This window comes from Rhincodon typus, chromosome 4, assembly GCF_021869965.1.
Source record: "Rhincodon typus isolate 14 chromosome 4, sRhiTyp1.1, whole genome shotgun sequence".
In the NCBI taxonomy this organism is placed as follows: Eukaryota; Metazoa; Chordata; class Chondrichthyes; order Orectolobiformes; family Rhincodontidae; genus Rhincodon; species Rhincodon typus.
Window position 1 is genome coordinate 21,803,679 of NC_063335.1, and position 21,547 is coordinate 21,825,225.

The 21,547-nt window shown below is 38.1% G+C and overlaps 1 protein-coding gene across 1 annotated transcript in view; it reads right to left on the reverse strand.

The window, feature by feature from the left end:
• LOC109938338 (polyamine-modulated factor 1-binding protein 1-like) overlaps window positions 1-21,547 on the reverse strand; it is a 414,237-nt gene that overhangs the window by 323,657 nt on the left and 69,033 nt on the right. The window contains exon 4 of the mRNA XM_048595662.1: window positions 16,776-16,911. Coding sequence (XP_048451619.1) covers window positions 16,776-16,911 — 136 coding nt within the window. The remainder of the gene's footprint in view (window positions 1-16,775; window positions 16,912-21,547) is intronic.

Genomic DNA, 21,547 nt, shown 5'->3' on the forward strand with positions numbered 1-21,547 from the left:
ACAATTGAGGAAACACTTCTTTGTTCCATGATTCAAATCCTTTGACAATAAATGTCAACACATAATTTGCCTTCCTAACAGCATGTTACATTTGCATGTTAGCTTTCAGAGATTTATGAACAAGCACACCAATCACAGCTAGAGTCCCTAAGGTACTCTATCCAACCCACTTCACATATATCATTTCTTTTTCAAAAACAATTTATTTATTTAATCATTTTGAAGACCTGTGTTATTTCTATCTTCCTAAAACAAAAGCCAGTTTCTTTCTCTCCACCCTTTCCTAATGCATGCAACTGAAGATTGGGTCTCAAGACCACTTCCACTGCATCAAGCCCCAGATACTCACAAGCAGTAGATTCCAAATCTGGCATGCCAGCTTGGCCATTTCATTTAGTTAACATCTCAACAAATCTTTTCAATTAATATTTTGTCATTTAATTTCTGAATGTTCTATTTTTGATTTCATAAATATTTATTTAGCCATATTTGGTAAATAATTTTACATATTCAATACATAAATATTAATAGACAAAGATGTGCAACATTTGTATATTTAATTAATAAATGTATTTTAATTACATATTCATAGAACCATATCCACTTGAATTTTTAAAATCATCTTAACATTTTACTGATTTATGTTAGATGACTGATAACTTCTATATTTTGCAATGTAAGATTCAATTACTATTTCCTGATTAACTTTTTCACATAAACAATCTTAATATTTTACAGGATTGGATTTGGATAATTATGAATTATATTCTGTGGCCTACTCAAAAAAAATTACAATTTCAGGATGTTGATGAAGGATAGGATGCTGTTTGGAATTACAAGGAAACCTGGGAGCATCATAGTTAAATTGGGTCACATTGGCATCAGAGGGCACAATGCAGTACACAGAAACAGTTCTTGCAGGACATTGGTGTATGAATAACACTGTAATCTCCAATTTACGAGAATGAAGATTGGTTTCAATTTCTCCATATATAGGATAAAATCTTACAGAGATCTAAGCAATGTGGGCTATCGTGAGACGCACGGAAGGATTAGGTGAGAAGTCTAGCAAAGGCACATCTCAACATCAAGAACATGTCACCACATTTCACAAATCAGGCATGGGTGATACTTACCGTGCAGTGGCAAGTTATCAATTGATGGCAATTAACATTGGAGGCTGAGAGGCAAACTCAGTGTTATATAAAATTATGAGAGACATGGATAGGGTGGATAGTCAGAGTCTGTTTCCCAGGATGGAAATGTTGAATATGAGGGGGCATAAGTTTAAGGTGAGATGAGAAGTTTAAAGGAGATGTATGAGGCAAGTTTTTTTTTGTACAGAGGGCAATATGTGCCTAGATCGTGCTGCCAGGGGAGGTAGTAGAAACTGCTGCGATAGCAACATTTAAGAGGCATTAGACAGATGAACACACACGGAATAGAGGGATACAGTCCATGTGCAGATTGTGGGATTAATTTAGAATGGGTCCATGTTCAGCCACATGGTGGGCCAAGAAGCCTGCTCCTGTGTTGAATGGTTTTCTGTCCTAACACTTAAGGTCCTTGTTGTCGGCTCAACTCACCTCGTTAATATTCTGGTTGCCAAAAGTGCCCAACAAAACAGACCTCAGTAAACTTGACATGGAAACCAGAGCAAATGCTTGGCAGGTTTGCTAGGCACTTGCTCCAAAAAAACCTCCATTTTGGATACTGGGCAACAACATCTCAAGGCACATTTCATTGTCCCTGGCTAAAAGATAGGGAGCCAGTATAGACTCAATGGGGCAAATGGCCTCCTTCTGTACTGTAAGATTCTATAATTCTATAAGGATTTTCATTATTGATTTCCCAACATTGTACCCTTTTGTCCCTTATTTGGTCTTCCCAAAATTGGCTTGGAGCTGGGATGGTGCTATCAAAACTGAACACCAAACTAAGGTGTTAATGACATGCATGCCTGCCTCAGTTCCCACCTCTTTATTGGGACCAAGCTCTTGCTCCCAGTTTCTTTGTTTGGCACAATTGCCTAAGAATCATCTTTTAGCACAAAAAAATGGATTGAGGACCAATGACTGGAGAAAATATTCATTTCTGAGCAGACATCAATAATAAATGGAGGAGGGTACAATTATAGCATTTAAAAGGCATCTGAATGGGTATATGAACAGGAAGTTTTAGAGGGATATGGGCCAAATGCTGGCAAATGGGACTAGGTCAGACTGGGATGTCTGATCAGCGTGAATGAGTTGGACTGAAGGGTCTATTTATGTGCTGTATGATACTATGACTCTATAAATAGTTTATCCAACTGTGGAAAACTGGTGACTGGTTAAGTATAACATTTACATAGAAGTTCCAACAGAAACTGAACAATCTGCCCTGATTTTATGGTTCCCCTTCATTTTAGTACATTAAAGATGGAGTGCACATCGCCCATGTGCTGTCTACCTGGAGGATTGAGATAAGGCTAAATAGTGCCTAAAGGAATTGTGCTGCATCAATCAAATACTCACTCATTCTCCCTCTGATAACCTAGGAGTAAGTAACACTGGCAATGCACAAAGAAGAAATTCAGACCAAGATTGTTAAAATAGCACTGGTGGTATCCATAATGTGACAGTAGCACAACAATATTATGATAGTGGTGCATTTTATTAATGTGGCATTAGTATGTTAATGAGTTGCATTTGAGACATCTTGTTAATTACACTTTACATTTATATAGGTATGACAAAAGTACAAAAACGTTATAATTAAGAATTTTGCTGAGAATCTGAATGTTTGACAAGCTATGATTTTACTTACAGAATACAGCTCAAAAAGGAATCTGGAAACAATTGCAACTAAATTGCTCTAAATCATTAGTACACTGTGCACCAAGGGCAAACAAGGCCAAGTTAATCTCAAATTGCGAGTTTGGATGGTTAGCATGTAAGCACCAGGAAGTAATGAGTTTGTTCAAAGCTACGGGTTGGCCCACTCCAGAATGTTGTGCACAATTATTTTGGTAGTAGATTTGTATGACAGCCTATAAAGAAGGCTTAGTAAAATTCAAAATTAGATGAAACCTAGGAAATAAGGAGATTGATTATTTGCACCAGTGAAAAGATGGCTCAGAACAGGTCCAATTGAAGCATTCAACACTGTACACGTCTATACTAATGCTTTGCAGACACAAATTCATAACTGTATGAACTTAAATTTAATCAAGAAACCATAAGAAATAGGAACAGGAGTAGGCCTTTTGGCATGTCGAGACTGCTCCGCCATTCAACAGAATCATGGCTAATCTGACAACATTCCTCACATCCACCTTCCTGCATTTACCCCACAACCTTTCATTCTCTTACTGATTTGTTTGATTTATTGTTGTCACATAGAGTCATAAAGATGTGCAGCATGGAAACAGACCTTTCGGTCCAACTCGCCCATGTCGACCTGATATCCAAAATTAATCTAGTCCCATTTGCCAGCATTTAGCGCATATCCCTCTAAACCCTCCTCATTCATATACCCATCGAGATGCCTTTTAAATGTTGAAATTGTACCAGCCTCCACCACTTCCTTTGGCAGCCCATTCCATACACGCACTACCCTCTGCGTGAAAAAGTTGCCCCTTAGGTCCCTTTTAAATGTTTCCCCTCTCACTTTAAACCTACACTCTCTAGTTTTGGACACCCCTACCTTGGGGAGAGCAGCTTGGTTATTCACCCTATCCATGTCCCACATGATTTTATAAACATCTAGGGCTCCAGGGAAAATAGTCCCAGCCTATTCAGCTGCTCCCGATAGCTCAAACTCTCTAACTCTGGCAAAATCCTTACAAATCTTTTCTGAATCCTTTCAAGCTTCACAAAATCTTTCCTATAGCAGGGAGACCAAAACTGAATGCAGTCTACAAAAAGACACAACCAATACCCACTCATCCCTATCCACATGGACAAGGAGAACCACCAATTCTACTGGGACAACATCAAAATCCTGGGACAAGCTAAGCAGAGACAGGCATGGGAATTCCTAGAAGCCTGGTACTCCACGAAGAAAGCCATCAATAAACACATCGAACTCGATCCCATAAACACTCCACTACGAAGGAAAACCGGAAGGGAGGCAATCCAGCTCAACGGACTCCAGAGTTTAAAAACCAGGTGGGAAAACACACCGGCGCTTTATCGGAGGCTGCACTGATGATGTTACCCAGCAGGGTAATGAAACGTCTGCAAAACAACAAACCAGCTCGGCGAGCCAACCAACTATAACATTTGATAGGTCCATTCAAAAGTCTGATAACAGTGGGGAAGAAGCAGTTCTTGAAGCTACTTGGACATGCATTTAAACTTTTTTATCTTCTGACCAACACCATGGGCTCTTATCATGCAGCTTAACCTTTTGTAAGGTGCCTTGTCGAATGCCTTCTGGAAATCCAAATACAAGATTTCTACTGGTTCCCCTCTGTCCTGAAAAAAAGTGCTAGTCTTAATAATGATCATGAAACTACTAAATTGTTGGAAAATTTTCACTAACATTTATTAAGGAATTAAATTGATGCCCATTCAATATCTGCCATTCAATAAGAACTGCTTTGTTCTTTTACTGTTCAAAAATCTATCTTTGCCTTAAAAACATTCAACGGAGTAGCGTCAACTGCTTTACTAGGCAGGGAACTCCACAGATTCATGACCCTTTGGGTGAAGAAGTTCCTCCTCAACTCAGTCCTAAAACTGCTCCCCCTTAATTTGAGGCTATCTTAGTTGCTTTCCCGAGCCAGCGGATAGTATAGATGGAGTCAATGGATGGAAAGCTACCGATCAAGAAAGCTACTGATCAAAATATCTATCTCGGTCTTAAATATACACAAGAGCTCTGCCCACACAGCTCTCTGTGGCAAGGAGTTCCAAAGGCTCACAATCCTCTCAGGGAAAAAATTGATGTCCTTTATTCTGACTATGCCCTCGGTTTTAGAGTCTCTCATGAAGGGAAACATCATCTCTGCATTTGCCCTTTTAAGCCCACTGGTCATGGGTGGCCAATCTGAAAACGAACCCCATATCCCCACTTGCTGCCATGAACCAATGATCTACCCACTACAATATATTACCTTGGGCTCTTATCATTTAACTTAACCTTTTGTGAGGTATCTTGTCGAATGCCTTCTGGAAATCCAAATACAACACTTCTACTGGTTCCCCTCGACCCTGAAAGAGAAGTGCTTGTCTTAATAATGATCATGAAACTACCAAATTGTTGGAAAATTTTCACTATGTTTTTTAAGGAATTAATTTGATGGCCTTCCCAGATCTGGTCTACATGTAATTCCAGATCTATATCAAACTGCTTGACTCCTATTTGACCTCTGAAATGGCTTAGTAAACAAACAATTATATATATTGCTACAGAAAGAGCAAATACCGACAATCCAGCATTAAATTAGTCACATCCTGTCCTGTCAACCGGGGCAAAATCCTTCTCATTAACATCTGAGAACATGTACCAAAATTGTTACAGTCATCCCATGAACTTGTCAAGTAACACCTGACATTGGTCCTAAGGTATGACTGTGAGTATAACAATGTTCCACTCTCCTCCATCACCACCCATGCTCATGTCCTCTTCCACATCACAGCAGACCCAGCAGGCATTAGTGACAAAGAGATATATCATCGAGAGATTGGTTCCAGGACTCCTGGACATTGAGTTTCAATCTCAGGAAATCTCATGGCATTAGATCAAACATGGGAAAGGAAATCACCTATTGTTTACCACTTCCAGCCCTCCTTTCAACTGGTAAGTCTATACTCCTGCATGTTGGAATTGGAAGAAGGACCAAGGATGGCAGGGCCACACTCTGGGTGGGGAATTTCAATGCCCAAAACTAAGCATGACTCAGTGTCATTGACTGAGCAGGCAGAGACCTGATGGACATATCTACAAGCCTCGTCCTGTGGAAGGACATGAGAGAACCGAGAAGAGGAAAAAAGTACCTAATTATCCTGTCACTGATTAATCTATTTGTGCAGATGCATTTGTCCATTATGATATCATTCAGAGTAACCAGTGCACAGTCCTCCACTGTCCTCAATGACATACTCATCATCCTATTGAAGCGTTTCAGAATAGATTGAACCCATGTAAAAGGCATTTGGATGGATATATGAATAGAAAGGGTTTAGAGGAATATGGGCCAAATGCTGGCAATGAGACTAGATTTGTCTAGGATATCTAGTCGGCATGGATGAGTTGGACTGTAAGGTCTGTTTCTGTGCTGTACAGCTCTATGACCCTATGACCGTGTAAAAGCATTTTACCTCAAAACACTCAAAAGTGACCATCCACTGAGCAGCATTAGAATTGTATGCAAGGACAAACTGTGGTATCATGGCCTGTCATATCATACACTCTACAATCATCGCCAAGCCAGGTTATCAATCCTGATTCAATGAAACCATGCTGTGAGAAGTACTATGCATACATATGAGGGTAAGTGCAAACCTGGTGAAGCTACAACACAGGACTACTCGCATACTCAACAATCTTTGCAGCGTGTTATATACAGCTGAGCCATCCCACAACCAATACATAAGATCTTAGTTTTGATGTCCTGTGACATCCAGTCATGAATGGCTGTGGGCAATTAAACAATTAACCAGAGCTTCACTCTCTAAGTAAGCCATTGTTAACAGTGAATACTGGCAATTAAAGTTTTCGATCAGAGCTACTCCCAATTAAAACAACAGTTGGCACGTTTCTGGCTTGAACAGTGCGATAAGTCAGTTTTCAGTATTCTCATGGCCTGTCTAACCTGATTCCCAACAGATGAATTTTGGTAAAAATATAGTCAGTTTAAATTATACCTGAATAAAGTTATTAAAATGAATTTTTTGTCCTCAAATCATTTTGAAAATCAATTTTATTACAGATTAAAGTAAAGTAATCTATAAATAGTGAAAAATTGTACATATGTCATGTTCAGAATGTATGTTCTATCACTGATTGTATTTAGGGTTTTGTGCCTGTGCTTTTCAATAGAATCACACACCGAATCTCTTACTGCCTTTTTGCAACAATATTCATCACTACTGGTGCACATCAGCTGAACAGCTTTGACAAAATTTTGCCTGGCATTCTCTTCATCATTACTGCATTAACTGTGTCTGTCAAATGTTACAGGCCAAATATTCAGCCAAATTTCTCAAGTACATGTGAAATAATTTTTAAATTCAAGAAGTTGATTGAATTTTGGATATTGTAGTGGAAAAACATTTGTCCACTTTTCTCCGTGATATCTCTGGTTACGCCTAATTCTCACATCTGAAATGGAAATGGCTTCTTTGAACAGGTATATTCATCAAACACACCTAACTACTTGCTATTAATCAAATCATATGAACAAACTTTTGAATTTGAAGTTATTAGTTCAGCCTAAAAGAACTTTTAATGGAAGTATAAACTGCCAAACTTTAGTGCCTCATCCCCTTGCATCACTGTATCACTGGATTTAATATATCACTAAACAGCTCAGATTTTCATGAAAAAAAAACTTGCATCCATTAACTTTAAACAATTAGCAAGTTAAAATTTTATACATGATAAATAATTTCTGCAGTGATAAGAATACTACATCAATTATAAACTGCAAAAAGGTAGGCATGGCAGCCCCACAATTCTAATGCTCAAGACGCTGAGTAATTATTACGGTACATTTTCAACTGATGTAATCTTTTAAGGGCTACAAATACATTATTTGAAATATAAATTGGAAATGAAAGTTTGAACTGCTATATTGAGATAAAGAACCAATTTTTTTTTCTAACTTGAAAAGTGGAACTATGTGATGTTCACTCATTAGTTACATGAAAGCATATAAAATTTGGAGAAACTGGATTTGATACTTTTATGAAACTAACAGACATTAGGTGCCTTTGGGTTGGGGAGAAAAACCTGCCTAACAACAGCTTTTGAATTGGTTATAAGTGGCAGTTTTGACACACAATTGAGAAGAGAGCAGTGGAACTCAGACCTCTGAAGGACTGAAAGCAAACCGGACCTCTCTCTCCCTCTGTGCATTGAAAATAAATAACACTCAAAGACTCTACTAAGAGAAAAAAAGCTTCAAATTCAAAGACCCTGAGCCCACTAACCATCCACCAAAATAAGGACCATCGCAGTCAACAACAATGGAATATCATTGCCAAAATGCAAAGAAATTGTAAGAAAGTCACCTCTTTCCCTACATTTTTCACTAATAATATTCCTGCAAAATGGCTTATCTCATTGTCCATTCTATTTGTGAATGGATTATATGGATTTTTAGATTTAAAAGGGCATATTGTTCAAGTTTAACAATCTTTTAATAATTAATGATTTATTTTTCCACATGTTAAAGGATAAGTCTTTTGTAAATCTATAAGTTTTATTTCTTGTTTATTAATAAAGCCTGTTTTTCTTAGAAAGTGGTCACAGTCAGGCAAATTACCCAACCTGGTGATTAAATTGGTTATTTTGACTTTTGTGATGACTCAAGGAACACTGGGACCTCACTTCCAGCACATTCTTCCCAACTCAGTATCTAAATATCTAAACCTATACTTTTAACTATTACCTTGCTTTATCGACATTGGTTCAGTGGAATAAAGCAATGTAATTACCAAATAAAGACTTCCTTACATTTTCTGTTAAACAACCAACTAGTCAATCATGCTTGAATGATTTCACTTTTCAAAAGCTAGACATTTTCTTTTGTTAAAGTGATTTTTTTAAGTGACTTTTATTTCTATTTTCTTTGCTGCTATTCTGGTGTGCAGCTGTTGATCAGCTCTTGTTGTTCAAGCCATTCGGCTAAAGAGAAAAAAATAATCAGAGCAATAATTTATTGAAAGAAATACCACACAATGTGAAAGATTGCTACATTCTAGCTTTCTCACTCACCTCATAATACAGTGGTTTATCTAAAGCACAAAAAAAGAGGCGTGAGGATGTTGAGAAGTAATGGTTAGGTGAGGAGTTAGTGCAGAATAATGGCATGGGAGCAGGCAGTGTGAAGTTCTGTACAATGATTGAAAGAGAATGGAGCAGAGGTGTAGGGTGCTAGATCAGCAAGCAACGATGAGATATGCATTAGGAAGATTGTTTTAACTATCATTGAAGTCATTGACCTCTTTATTGTACTGCAGCCAATTGCCAGAAAGGAATTTGGATACTGTGCACTTGTGAGATTAGCTAACCTTGATGTTGATGTCTAGCTCAAAGATTGGACTAGCCTGCATCTCAGGGCTGCTCACTGGCTCTCTTAGCACGCACTGATCTTGAGCTTACCTGGATGCTCACAGTATCCTTGCCTTGCCTTTCTGCACTTGGCCCCACCCAGACAGAGCTTAAATGCTCACGGTACTTCTCTGTTTGACCTTTCTGTTTAGCATAGATTCAATGCCAGGCAGCTTATCATAGCTGTCAGCAGTCCTCAGTCAAGGGAAACAGTCTTCAATGACACAGCCCAGCAAAATAAGTCAAGGGCAGCATCCAATATCAATAACCAGTGCCTGATGATTAGAAAATGTCCCTCCTCCTCCTCCTCCTCCTCCTCCTCCTGCCACCTTCCACCTAAAGTACTTCCTTGCAGATTCAGGAGACGATAGGGATTGCTGCATCCTCTACTATGACTGTCATTGTTCACAATCCAGTTGCAGTGACCCACTGCCCAGTTTCTCTCTCCTACAAGGCATGTGGACTGTCCTTTAAATGGCATCAGCAACACAGAATATTGACAATGCAATTAGGTAAACCGCCAATTGCTTTGGCAGCCAATCCATTATATTTGAACTAACCGGGGACTATTTAAGACAAAAGTTGCATTCATATGACTGGGTACACAATCTGAGCATTCCACCCATACAGCTCCAGAAAACAGGATTAAAGCTCTTCCAACACCAAGAAACTTTCTCTCCAGCTGAAACAACACTTATGAACTCTCCACATTTACTCATCTGATTTAATTGTTGAATTCTGAAAGTCAAACAATGTTTCTGAACTGTCTTAACACCAGTAGTTTTGAGTATTTACACAACATAAGTAACAATGCAGAACAGTGGGTATCAACCATGATCCTGTCAAAGGTTACAGCAGGCTCAAAGATCCGAACAACCCCGAACAGCCTACTCCAGTTTCTATTTCTTATGGCCTGATGGTCTGAAATGACAGGCAGAATGCCACCTACACAAAAATTAGTCTTGCATTTTTTACATTACAATCAATATGCTTCAGTGTTTCAGACTAATTGCTTGCAGTCAAAGGGACACAGTCAGAAATAGATGCAGAGGGTGGAATCTTATCGGACCCTGAATGATGTGAGCAGGAAACCTGGAAGAATTGCGTGAGAAGTTTCAGTGAGGCCTTTCTTGACGTCGGGAGCAATCCATTGCATTATCAGACAGAATTCTGTGCGCTGAGATAACATTGTCAGCATGCAGCAGCGATATGCCTATTAACAGGGATTATTGTGCATTATCGGCTTCATTAACTGCACATCTTACCTCCTTAATATGCAACTTTCTGTCCCCTCACCCACTGCAAGAAAACTAGGTGCTGAAAATTCCCAACATAGAAGTGCCGTAGTAGAGATGGAGCATGAGACAACAGAAAGAAGATGGTAGCACTTATTGTGGCACATGAGGTCATTAGCCTTCTTCTTAATTTGCTGACCATTCCTCTACACAGCTGAGACCATACCAACCAAGGTGGCAACCTCAGACCAAGCTGGCATGATCTGGGAGTTGTGGCCTCCTCTGCCAGCCCTGCCGGAAGAGGACTACACTCCTCTTTATCACCCTGTCCACCAGGATTTTCAGGTGCCTGTCTGCAGAGTGGGTCACTAATTTCCCCTCATTTGCCACATTCAAAGCAAATGGCACAATGGCAGTAGGATTGGGCTAGCACCAGATGTGAGGGTAATTAATGAGGCAAGGTTGGGATGATAGTATGAGAAAATCCACGAGGCCTCACAAAATGAAACCCTCCATGAAACTCTCAAAGTTTGACACTTCACCAAGAAACATATGTTTCAGTCCCTCGTAGCTTTCCTCCTTTTATTTTGATTTTTTTTAAAATTGAAAGTAAATAAGTTTGATTTGAAATCAAGAAGAATAACTATCAATTCAAATTTTTGATTGATAGTCTGTAATTAGAATGTTTACATTTACTTAGAGCTTTGAGAAACAGCTCTAAAACTGGTTACAAAGTTCTCCATTCTTCCAAAAATGTTCCAAATCAGTAAATGTCTCAAGACTTAGGCTGAATCTTCCGAACAGTAGCAACGCGGCATGCAATACTGCTGCAAGTGAAGATATTCCCAAAATTGTACTGCTACTGGATGTTACAATTCCAGCTCTCATAGAAATGCAGAGCACAGCGTTCCCTGGGTAATTCCCTTGGAACCAAGTTAACCAAGAGAGGACATGTGCAGTTTTTAAGGCACTAGATGTTGTATTCTGCTAAATACATTAAGCCTCAGCCTTTTAATGAATTCTATTTAATGAATGAGTGAATGAATGAGGTGAACGAATAAAAAGGGTGGTGAGGTAGTTGACAGGAGAAGGTGGGTGAGGGTGTGGTGGATAAGATCAGGCTTCCTTGGCTGGACCAGCATTTATTACCCATCTCTAACTGCCCTGGAGAAGGCGATGGCAAACTGCCTTCGTGAACTGCTGCAGTCCATTTGGTGCAGGTACACTCACAGTGCTGTCAGGGAAGGAGTTCCAGGAGTTTTCCACAGCAACGGTGAAGGAACAGTGATATATTTCCAAGTCAGGATTGTAAGTGGTTTGGAGAGAAACTTGCAGGTGATGTTGTTTCTGTGTATCTGTTAATGTTGTCCTTCCAGACAGTATTGGTCATGGGGTTGAAAAATGGTACACACTGCTAACAGTCAGTGCTGGAAGGATCATATATTTGTGGATATGGTGTTAATCAAGTGATTTGTTTGTCCCGGATGCTGTCAACCTTTTTAAGTGATGGTGTTACAATCATCCAGGCAAGTAGGGAGTATTTCATCACACTCCAGACTTGTGCCTTGTACATAGTGGGCAGATTTTTGGACAGTCATGAGGTGAGTTACACACTGTAGGATTCCTAGCCTCTGACCTGCTCTTGTAGCTACAGCATATGGCTAGGCCAGTTCAGTTTTTGGTCAGTGATAACCCCAGGATGTTTAGAGTGGGAGATTCAGTGATGGTAATGCCACTGAGGGTAATGGAATGATGGTTGACGAGGATGCAGAGATCCTTCAGTATGATCTGGACAGTTGGGTGAGTGGGCGAATCAATGGCTGATGCAGTATAATTTGGATAAATGTGAGGTTATTCACTTTGGAAGCCAAAACAAGAAGACAGATTACTACCTGAAAGGCTGTGAATTGGGAGAGGGGACTGTGCAGTGGGACCTGGGTGTCCTTGTGTAGCAGTTGATGAAGGTAAGGTGCTGAAGCTGAGTACAGGTGCAGCAGGTGTTTAAAAAAGGCAAATGGTACGTTGGCCTTCATTGCCAGAGGTTTCAAGTACAGGGGCAGGAATGTGTTGTTGCAGTTATACAGGGTCTTGGTGAGGCCACACCTAGAATACTGTGTGCAGTTTTGGTCTCCTTTTCTGAGGAAGGTTGCTCTTGCTCTCGAGGGAGTGCAGCGATTTACCAGGCTGATTCTGGGGATGGCAGGACTGACATATGAGGAGAGATTGACTAGGTTAGGACTCTTCTTCAGGGTTCAGACCCAAAACGTCAGCTTTCCTGCTCCTCTGATGGTGCCTGGCCTGCTGTGTTCCTCCAGCTCCACATCTTGTTATCCATCCACTTATCTTTGTGTAATCTGCAAATTTTGCAACAATGTCTTCAGTTCCTTTATCCAGATCATTAACTTATAACATGAATAGTTGAGGTTCCAATATGTAGCATTGCAGCACTCTACTAATTTACTGGCTGTCGTCCTGAAAAAGATTCCTTTATCTGTACTCTCTGCCTTCTTCCAATCAGCCAATTCTCTGTCCATGTCAGTACCTTGCCTGGAACACCATATCTTATTTAGCAGCTGCCTGTGCAGCACCTTGTCAAAGGCTTTCTCAAAATCCAAATAGATCATGTCCACTGGCTCTCCTTTGTTTAAGTTGTGCATTGCCTCCTCAAAGAATCCTAACAGATTTGTCAGGTATGATCTCCCCTTAATGAAGCTACTCAGCCCTATTTTATCATGGACTTCCAAATACTCCACAATCTTATCCTTAATAACAGATTCTAGAATCTTACCAATGAATGAGGTCAGGCTAATTGGCCTACAGTTTCCTGTCTTCTGCCTCCCTCCTTTCGTAAACAGGGTGTTACAATAGCCATTTTCCAGTCCTCTAGGACCCTCCATGAAAGAAGTGATTCCTAAAAGATCACCACCAATGCCTACCCAATCTCCTCAGCTGGCTTCTTTATGGGTCTGGGGTGTAGTCCATCTGGTCCAGGTGATTTATACACTTTCAAACTTTTCAGCTTCCCCAGCATCTTCTCCTTAATGGTGGCCACTACACTCACCTCTACCCCAACATTCTCTTGAAGTCCTGGTATGTTGCTGGTGTGTTACACTGTGAAAACTAATGCAAAGTATCTCATGAGTTCCTCCGTCATTTCCTTCTTCCCCATCACTATTTCACCAGCCTCATTTTCCAACTGTCCAATGTCCACTCTTGCCTCTCTCTTACCTTTTAGATATCTAAAATAACTCTTGCAATCCTCTTTTATATTACTTGCTATGTTACTCTTATATTTCAACCTCTCCCCATTATTACTTTTTTAGTTATCCTTTGCTGTTTTTTAAAGGTTTCTCAATACTCTGGCTTTTCAGTAATCTTAACCACATTGCATGCTATTTCTTTTGTTTTTATGCTGTCCCTGATTTCCCTTGTCAGCCAGGTTGCCTTGTCCTCCCCTTCATATGATTCTTCTTCCTTGGGATGAATTTCCAATGTGCCTCACATTTTACCCCCAGTAACTCCTGCCATTGCTGTTCTAACATCTTTCCTTGTAAAAAAATTCAAAAATCAAAATGTTAGGTGTTCTAGTGGAGTTTGTTATTACAGCTTTATCGCATAAACATTCTTTTTTCCGTGCAATACTTTATCAACAATGCAAGTACCAATAAAGTATCAGAGATAAATATATAGGTCACATGCAAAGAATGAATGAGAATAAGTGAGTACATGTTTTTAATTTATACTGTTTATGCTTGTCTACACTTCAGCATTCCATTTTCGCCAAACATACAAATATTATGAAGGTTTCATATTTAATTTTTTTCAGGACTTGAGTTTTGAAGGATTACGGAAAGATAGATTCTTTTCTAGTGTTGTGCATACCTGCACCTTTTGAAATGAAAACAAAGGTCACTTTGGATACTGGAGCATTTTAGTTAACAAAGCATTTCTTAGAAACCACATGGTTTTAGCTAATTACTGGACTTATTTTCTAGAAGCCACCCTTCTAGCCTTATATCAGGGACTTAGCTGTTTAAACAATGTTCTGAATGCAATTGGAGTCAGTGTCCAACCCGCTGAAAGAAAGAAGCTTCCTGTTTCTGCTAAAATTGTTCTTGTTCATCAGTATAGTACCTCTAACACTCATTGAGCTGCTTCGTGAGATGTGTCTGAGGCAGTTTGTCTCGACATTTCACGAACATCTACATCTATGATGATCCATTGGAGGTACGTATACAATGTATGTATCTCGTAATCTGAACACCAGAGTGACAACCATTTGAAAAATCATTATCCTCTTGCCTTCAAAATTGGACAATTATTAGCCAAGGGTTGTTCAAAGCGAATCTCTACAGATAAATTTGTCTACATATCTTCCTTGAAGTAGTATGTGCAGGCAAGTATTCTGAATGGGAGGTATTTATACTTTCACATCTTAAAAAGTTTGTTAATTAGCTACAGCTATGGTAAATAAATCTCATTTTTACAAAAAATCAATAATTTTGTTCAATTCTAAGGAATATTACCTGAAAAATCTTTTTATTTTAAACCTTATATATATAGCATATATCTGGCCTTAAATATATCTGGTTTAAATATTTAAATTTAACTTGTGACTGTCAGAGTATTGGTGCCAGAGGGAGACAGTGGACTCCTCCAATTTCAGTCTTATCACGAATTTGAACAACCAATGTAGGCAAAATACAACTCTATCATTTAATACATTCACCACTGAAAATACCATTTTGTTGCTGCATAATAGTAGTTGGCGGGGTGATTAAAGTGTATCTTGACTATTGAAAGTATTATAGTCATATTATGTATTGACTATCATTTAAGAGACAAATGTAGAAATTATGCTGTTAATGACATTACTGTATGTGATTGAAAATGTATAATATTTTCCTCATTTTTAAAATGTCTCAAAGTACTTTAGATTATAACTAAATTTTCAATGATTTGAAACATTGTAGAGATTGCAGAATAACATGATATCTGAAGAATACTACACTTATTATATTAGGTAATTCCAATGAAGATGATGAATTTACATGGGGTATTCTAAAAGTATATAAATGTTGCAGAATAATTTAGGACATAATGCATAATAAGGAAAGCTGCAGGAAATCCACACGAATAATCATTTTAATGGTTCTTTAATTTTGTAGCCCAAAGACCAATGATCCAATTGCATGAAGAACATTAGCAAGACAGTTTAAAATATTATTCTGAGCATGGATGAAATTCCACAAAAATAAATAGAAAATGCCACAATTGCACAGCAGGTCTGTTATCCTGCTGTTAACTGGACAAAGCAGTTACGTCAATATTTTTGGCTATATTTTGAAGATTGGTCCACAAGTAGGACACTGGCACAGAATGTATAGCACAGAAGGTCCCAGGCTTACAAAAAGGTTCCATTCCTGAGTACATTCATAAATTCGTTTGTATGCAAGTTGATAGATAATAGAGTACAGTATAAAATATCCGTTCATAAGTACGAGTAAACATTCATGTGTCAGATACTTCAATAAGTAGGAGCGTTCATAAGTCAGACGGTCATAAGGCTGGCAGCGCAACATCTGGCATTCGTACTTGTAGTTAACTATGGAAATTTCTAAGTTACTGGTACTAATACCATGTACCTGCATAAGGAGTATAGTTACAGTTTTTGCAGCTGGAATATCAGAAATCACAGATTTGTGGCAAACTGTTTATGCACTATTTTAACTATCAAACCAGTGAAAATGTTCAGCCTTGCTCATTCAGTAGTAACTACATTTTTAAATGATGTAAAAGTAAAACCTACTGAGCAATCTTTCTAACTCTGAAAAACAAATGATCCATTTATGGCCTCTCAATCCCTGGCAATATTTAAAAAGTGCAATTTTTCCATAAAATAAAAATTAATTTGTTCTGACGATTATGTTTCTCACTTAATATCATGTGTATATCTCAATTTTTATTTTGATACCTATACAATTACTTAAGTTGCTGAGATTATTCTTCCATTTTATTGGCTGATTGGCCTCCCTTCTGCATATCTGTCATTGGATGCCACGGATCCCCTATAGGTGGTGCCAAATCAGAACAAACATTGAAAGCGAGAAAATCTATGCTCTAGAGCCCACTAAATCTTTATGGGTAGATTTTTGTGGTCAGTGGTAACTACCATTCCTTAACTCACCTTGTTTCCATTGCCTCTAACCGATTTGCAAGGTGTTCAAGTGCTTTCTGCTTCATTCAATTTTCTTTGAATAACAGAAGTAAACATACCTCAGCCTTACTTGGACGACTGTCGCTTAACACTTCCTTTAGTTCCACAGGAGGCCTTTGAATTATCTGATCGCCTGCTATGAATTGGGACTTCAAGCTTTCCAAGCGGGACTTTGATGTCTCTTCTGATTTCTTTCTGTTGGGTATAGTTCATAGCCAAAATAAAATTTTGATATTCACTAAGAGTTCATGAAAAATTCATAGATATAAATTACTTTGTCACCACTGCATCTTCTTACCTACATAGTTGTACCACATTATTAGTCATTTCAGGGTTTATGGGCATAATTTTAAGCAGAAATTTTTAAAAAAGACAAAGCCAATTATGAAATAATTTAATGGCATAAGCTTTAATGGTAAGTTCAACATACGTTTTCTGTCACATCACGTTGCTATTAACAAAATTAAGCTGTATATATTTACATATGTATATAAAATAGGAAGCATAAAGATCTAAAGAATATCTCTATTTTGGCAATTTTAATCAATCCAAGATCAGCTATATGTCGAGGAAACGCTTGATAAGCCAAATTGCCCATATATACTGCCATTTCTTAAATAAAGGGATGAAAGTTAAAAACAAGATTTTAGAAATTAGATTAAAAATAAACTTTTTTATGAAGTCACAAACTGAAATAATCACCCATTGGATTTCAACCAAAAATTTACTTAATTACTTTCCATCATAATTATTCTAATTAACAATTTTAATCCCACAAATATAAAACACACCTAAGTTGTTAATGAATACAAAATATTCTTTGAGAAATATTTATTTTCAGAATGCAATTACTTTCATTCACTTTATTTGGCTTGACTTTAGGTAGATTTACAATTTTTACTACAGGTAAAAGTCGAAACCAGCAACCTCAGGATCATGTAAGTGTCAGATCAGTTTCAGGTCAGTTTAGATCAGATCAGGTTAACAGTGTAACTCGGACCAATTGTAATGCAGGAAGCGATAGTCAAGTGAGTAGATAACTTATTGACATACTACTGCACCTGCTGTTAACACAGCACCTAGCCCGATGAGCCAGTAAGTTATTTTAATCATCAAATAATAATTAAAATTCATGTGTAGCAAAAGGTTTTGAATATAACAGCTCACAAATAACTGGATTTGAAACACTGTACCTGCATGTAATTTTTACCATATTTCTCTATATCCTGCATCATTCTGTAAATCCTCGAGATTAAAAACTTTATTAACATTTATCTTCTCAACACTGGCTAATCTTTGAATATTTCAATATCAGTGTGAAAGACAACATCTATAGCATCACTCTCTACATTTTCAATGGCACAGTATACATTTACAATGTTCATTACAAAGTTAAATATTTCATGATAGACCACCTTAGAACTTCATTTCTCATGAACCAAAAAAGAGAGATTCCTTGCTGATTATACTCAGTTGTTACATGTTCTGATGTTTTTCAAGAAGTGTTTTGATTTTGTTGTTGTTCCTATGAAAATACTATTTAGTAGGTTAAGTGAATCATCGTCAAGATTGTCATCGACAATCTTAAACTACTACTTGTCCAATACATTGAAGGAGGCTCTTTATAAATCGCAAGGCCATCATCATATTCTGGGACTGAGATTTAATCATGTTAAGGGCATAAATCAAACTTTTTGAAAGAATTCATCTCTTTCCTGTAACTTTGGTTCTTCCATACTATCACTCTGTCCAATTCTCATTCTTGTCTCATCTTTTCCTTCTCTTATTGCTGCCCAACACTTTCCACCATCTTCTCTGGCTCTGCAAGCTGCCTGCAACTTTCCTTTATGAAGTTTCTTGGAATATAACTTACATATATTTTACATAAATAAAATGCAGTAAAAATTAAATACGAAAGAAATCTCTGTATTCATGACAAAAACTTGTTGCATTCATTCTTGGAATATATTGACAGAGTTGGTTAAATCAGTGAACTTACGGTGTTAGCGGGGTAGGTAGGGCTAAGGATCCTCTGTTACAAGACCAAAGCCACCCCAGCAGAAGTGGTTACACATCAATTCCCCTTTGATTTACCATTCATCCGAGTTGTGAGTCCACCAAGTTTGGTTAAAATTGGTCCAAAGACCTCAGAGGGGTTTGCTGTAGATTGGGCAATTTGCAATCCCCTTCCAATCCCATTAATTAGTTACAAATAATACTTAACCCTACCTAATACTAGTTGATGTAAGATAATAAATACAATCACATTAGTCAGTATTACATCCACGAATTTACACATGCACTCCCTACACCACAAGTGTAAGATTGAGTTATTTTTCAATATGTTTGGCTTGATTAAGCAAGTGGGGAGAATAACTATATGGTCCAGGTCAAAGGTAAGATGTGCAGTTTTTTTAGTTGCCTTAATGGTTTAAACAATGTGAATTATAAAGTGTTTTGAGGTAAAATGCTTTTATAGGGTCATAGGGTCATAGAGCTGTACAGCACGGAAACAGACCTTACAGTCCAACTCATCTATGCCAACCAGATATCCTAGACAGACAAATCTAGTCTCATTGCCAGCATTTGGCCCATATCCCTCTAAACCCTTTCTATTCATATATCCATCCAAATGCCTTTTAAATGTTGCAATTATACCTGCCTCCCCCACTTCCTCTGGCAGCTCATTCCACACATGCACCACCTTCTGGGTGAAAAAGTTGCCCCTTAGGTCCCTCTTAAATCTTTCCCTTTTCACCTTAAACCTATGCCTGCTAGTTTTTGACTTTGCCATCCCACAGAAAAGACTTTGTCCATTTACCCTATCCATGTCCCTCATGATTTTATAAACCTCTTTAAGGTCACCCCTCAGCCTCCGACGCTTCAGAGAAAACAGACCAGCCTATTCAGCCTCTCCCTATAACCCAACCCTTCCAAACCTTGCAACATCCTTGTAAATCTTTTCTGAACCCTTTCAAGTTTCACAACATCCTTCCTATAGGAGGGAGAAAAGAATTGCTCACAGTATTCCAAAAGTGGCCTAACCAATGTCCTGTACAGCTACAACATGACTTCCCAACTCCTGTACTCAATGCACTGACCAATAAAGGCAAGCATACCAAATGCCTTCTTCACTATTCTACCAACCTGCGACTCCACTTTTCAAGGAACTATGAACCTGCACTCTGAGGTCTCTTTGTTCAGCAACACTCCCCAGGACCTTACTGTTTATTCATTTAGTTTTAAGACTTAAAGTATATAACCGGTTTATGGGAATATATATCTAACAATATGAGTAATTTGTTGGATTTAGGTTCTGTGATAAGTTTTGCAATCTTATAGTTGTTTTGACCTTTTTGGATGTACCAATTGGAACATTTGGGAGTATAGCAAATCACAAGGGGTAACATGCATACTCTTAAGTAGGTGGCCTCTTTGATGCCACCTTGTCTACATAGAGATCTATGGAGTTGGTAAGCTAAGGACAAGTTGTCCCATAGGGGCTGACCATGTAAAGTGATTGGCATGTCAAAGAATGAACCACGAGACAGTAGGAAAAGATATCAATAAGATGGCCATTGCTTTTAAAGAAACCAATTAGGAATTGGACAGATACTATCTTATCAATAAGTCAATTAGAAATCAGGATGTGTCTGATCAGGCACAGGGGGTACTGGATAGCAGAGGCTAATACATGGTTGTTCTTAGTGGGTTTGTGCATAAGAAAGGAAGACTGAAGATAGAAGAAAGTTGTCAATAAAACAGAATAAGAGGGATATGCCCAGGCAACAGGTATCCCAAAGTTGACTGACTGAAAAACTGCTTTTCAAAACAAATTTCCTTTGTACTTTTACAATAAACTTTGCAAAATTTGTAAAAACCTGTGAAAACATATTTATACCTGGTATAGATCTTGTAACCAATCAGGAGGAACAGACTTTCAGAATGGCTGTCTCTCAGACTCAATTTATAACTATAATTGATTTAGATATTCCAACTCAAGTGAAAGTGCATCCCAAAATCTTTCATCAGCACACAATGGCCACATTGTATGCAATCTACAAGACAGAGTGCAGCACTCACCATGTCTCCTTCAACGGTGCCTTCCAAACCCACTTGATAACATTGATCTCATCTAGCACACACCCTGTGCAATGTAACCTGTATGCCTCTGTCTAAGTCTTTTTACAACCTCTGATCTGTGCATCCTTGCTTACTGTGATCTGCCTGTACAGCTCTTAAACAAAGCTTTTCACTGTATTTCAGTACAAGTGACAATAAATCAATAAATCAATCAACCTTTACCACTGAGAAGGTCTGAGACAGCAGTGATTTAAGAAAACCATCAATTGCAAATGTGCCTCCAACTGACTTGGAACTACAACACCAAGATTTGAGAATTTCTGTTTCGAAATCCTGGAACTTTTCTGAGCAACACTGTTAGCGTACCTGCATTACACAACTGCAGTGGTCAGGAAGTCGGCTCACCACCACTTTCTCAAGGGCAACTAGTGTTGGGTGACAAATCACTATGGAGCCAGTGACACCAAAACCCGAGAACCAAGATAACAAAAAAAGTCATAAAACAAAAGAGTTTATGCAATTATAATTACCAATTACAAAGGCAAAATATATATTTGGTGTTTAAAAGTTAAAATACAAATTACTTTCCTGTGATCTAAAAGTCCAGACTTCTAACAGACGTTTTGATAGCTAGGTTCAATATGAAATCCAGATAATACATATTAATGATTAAATATCCTAAGTTATATCTGAAAGCATTATAATGAAAAATGTAAAGACAAACTTGAAAGCAGAATACAGGGTTAAC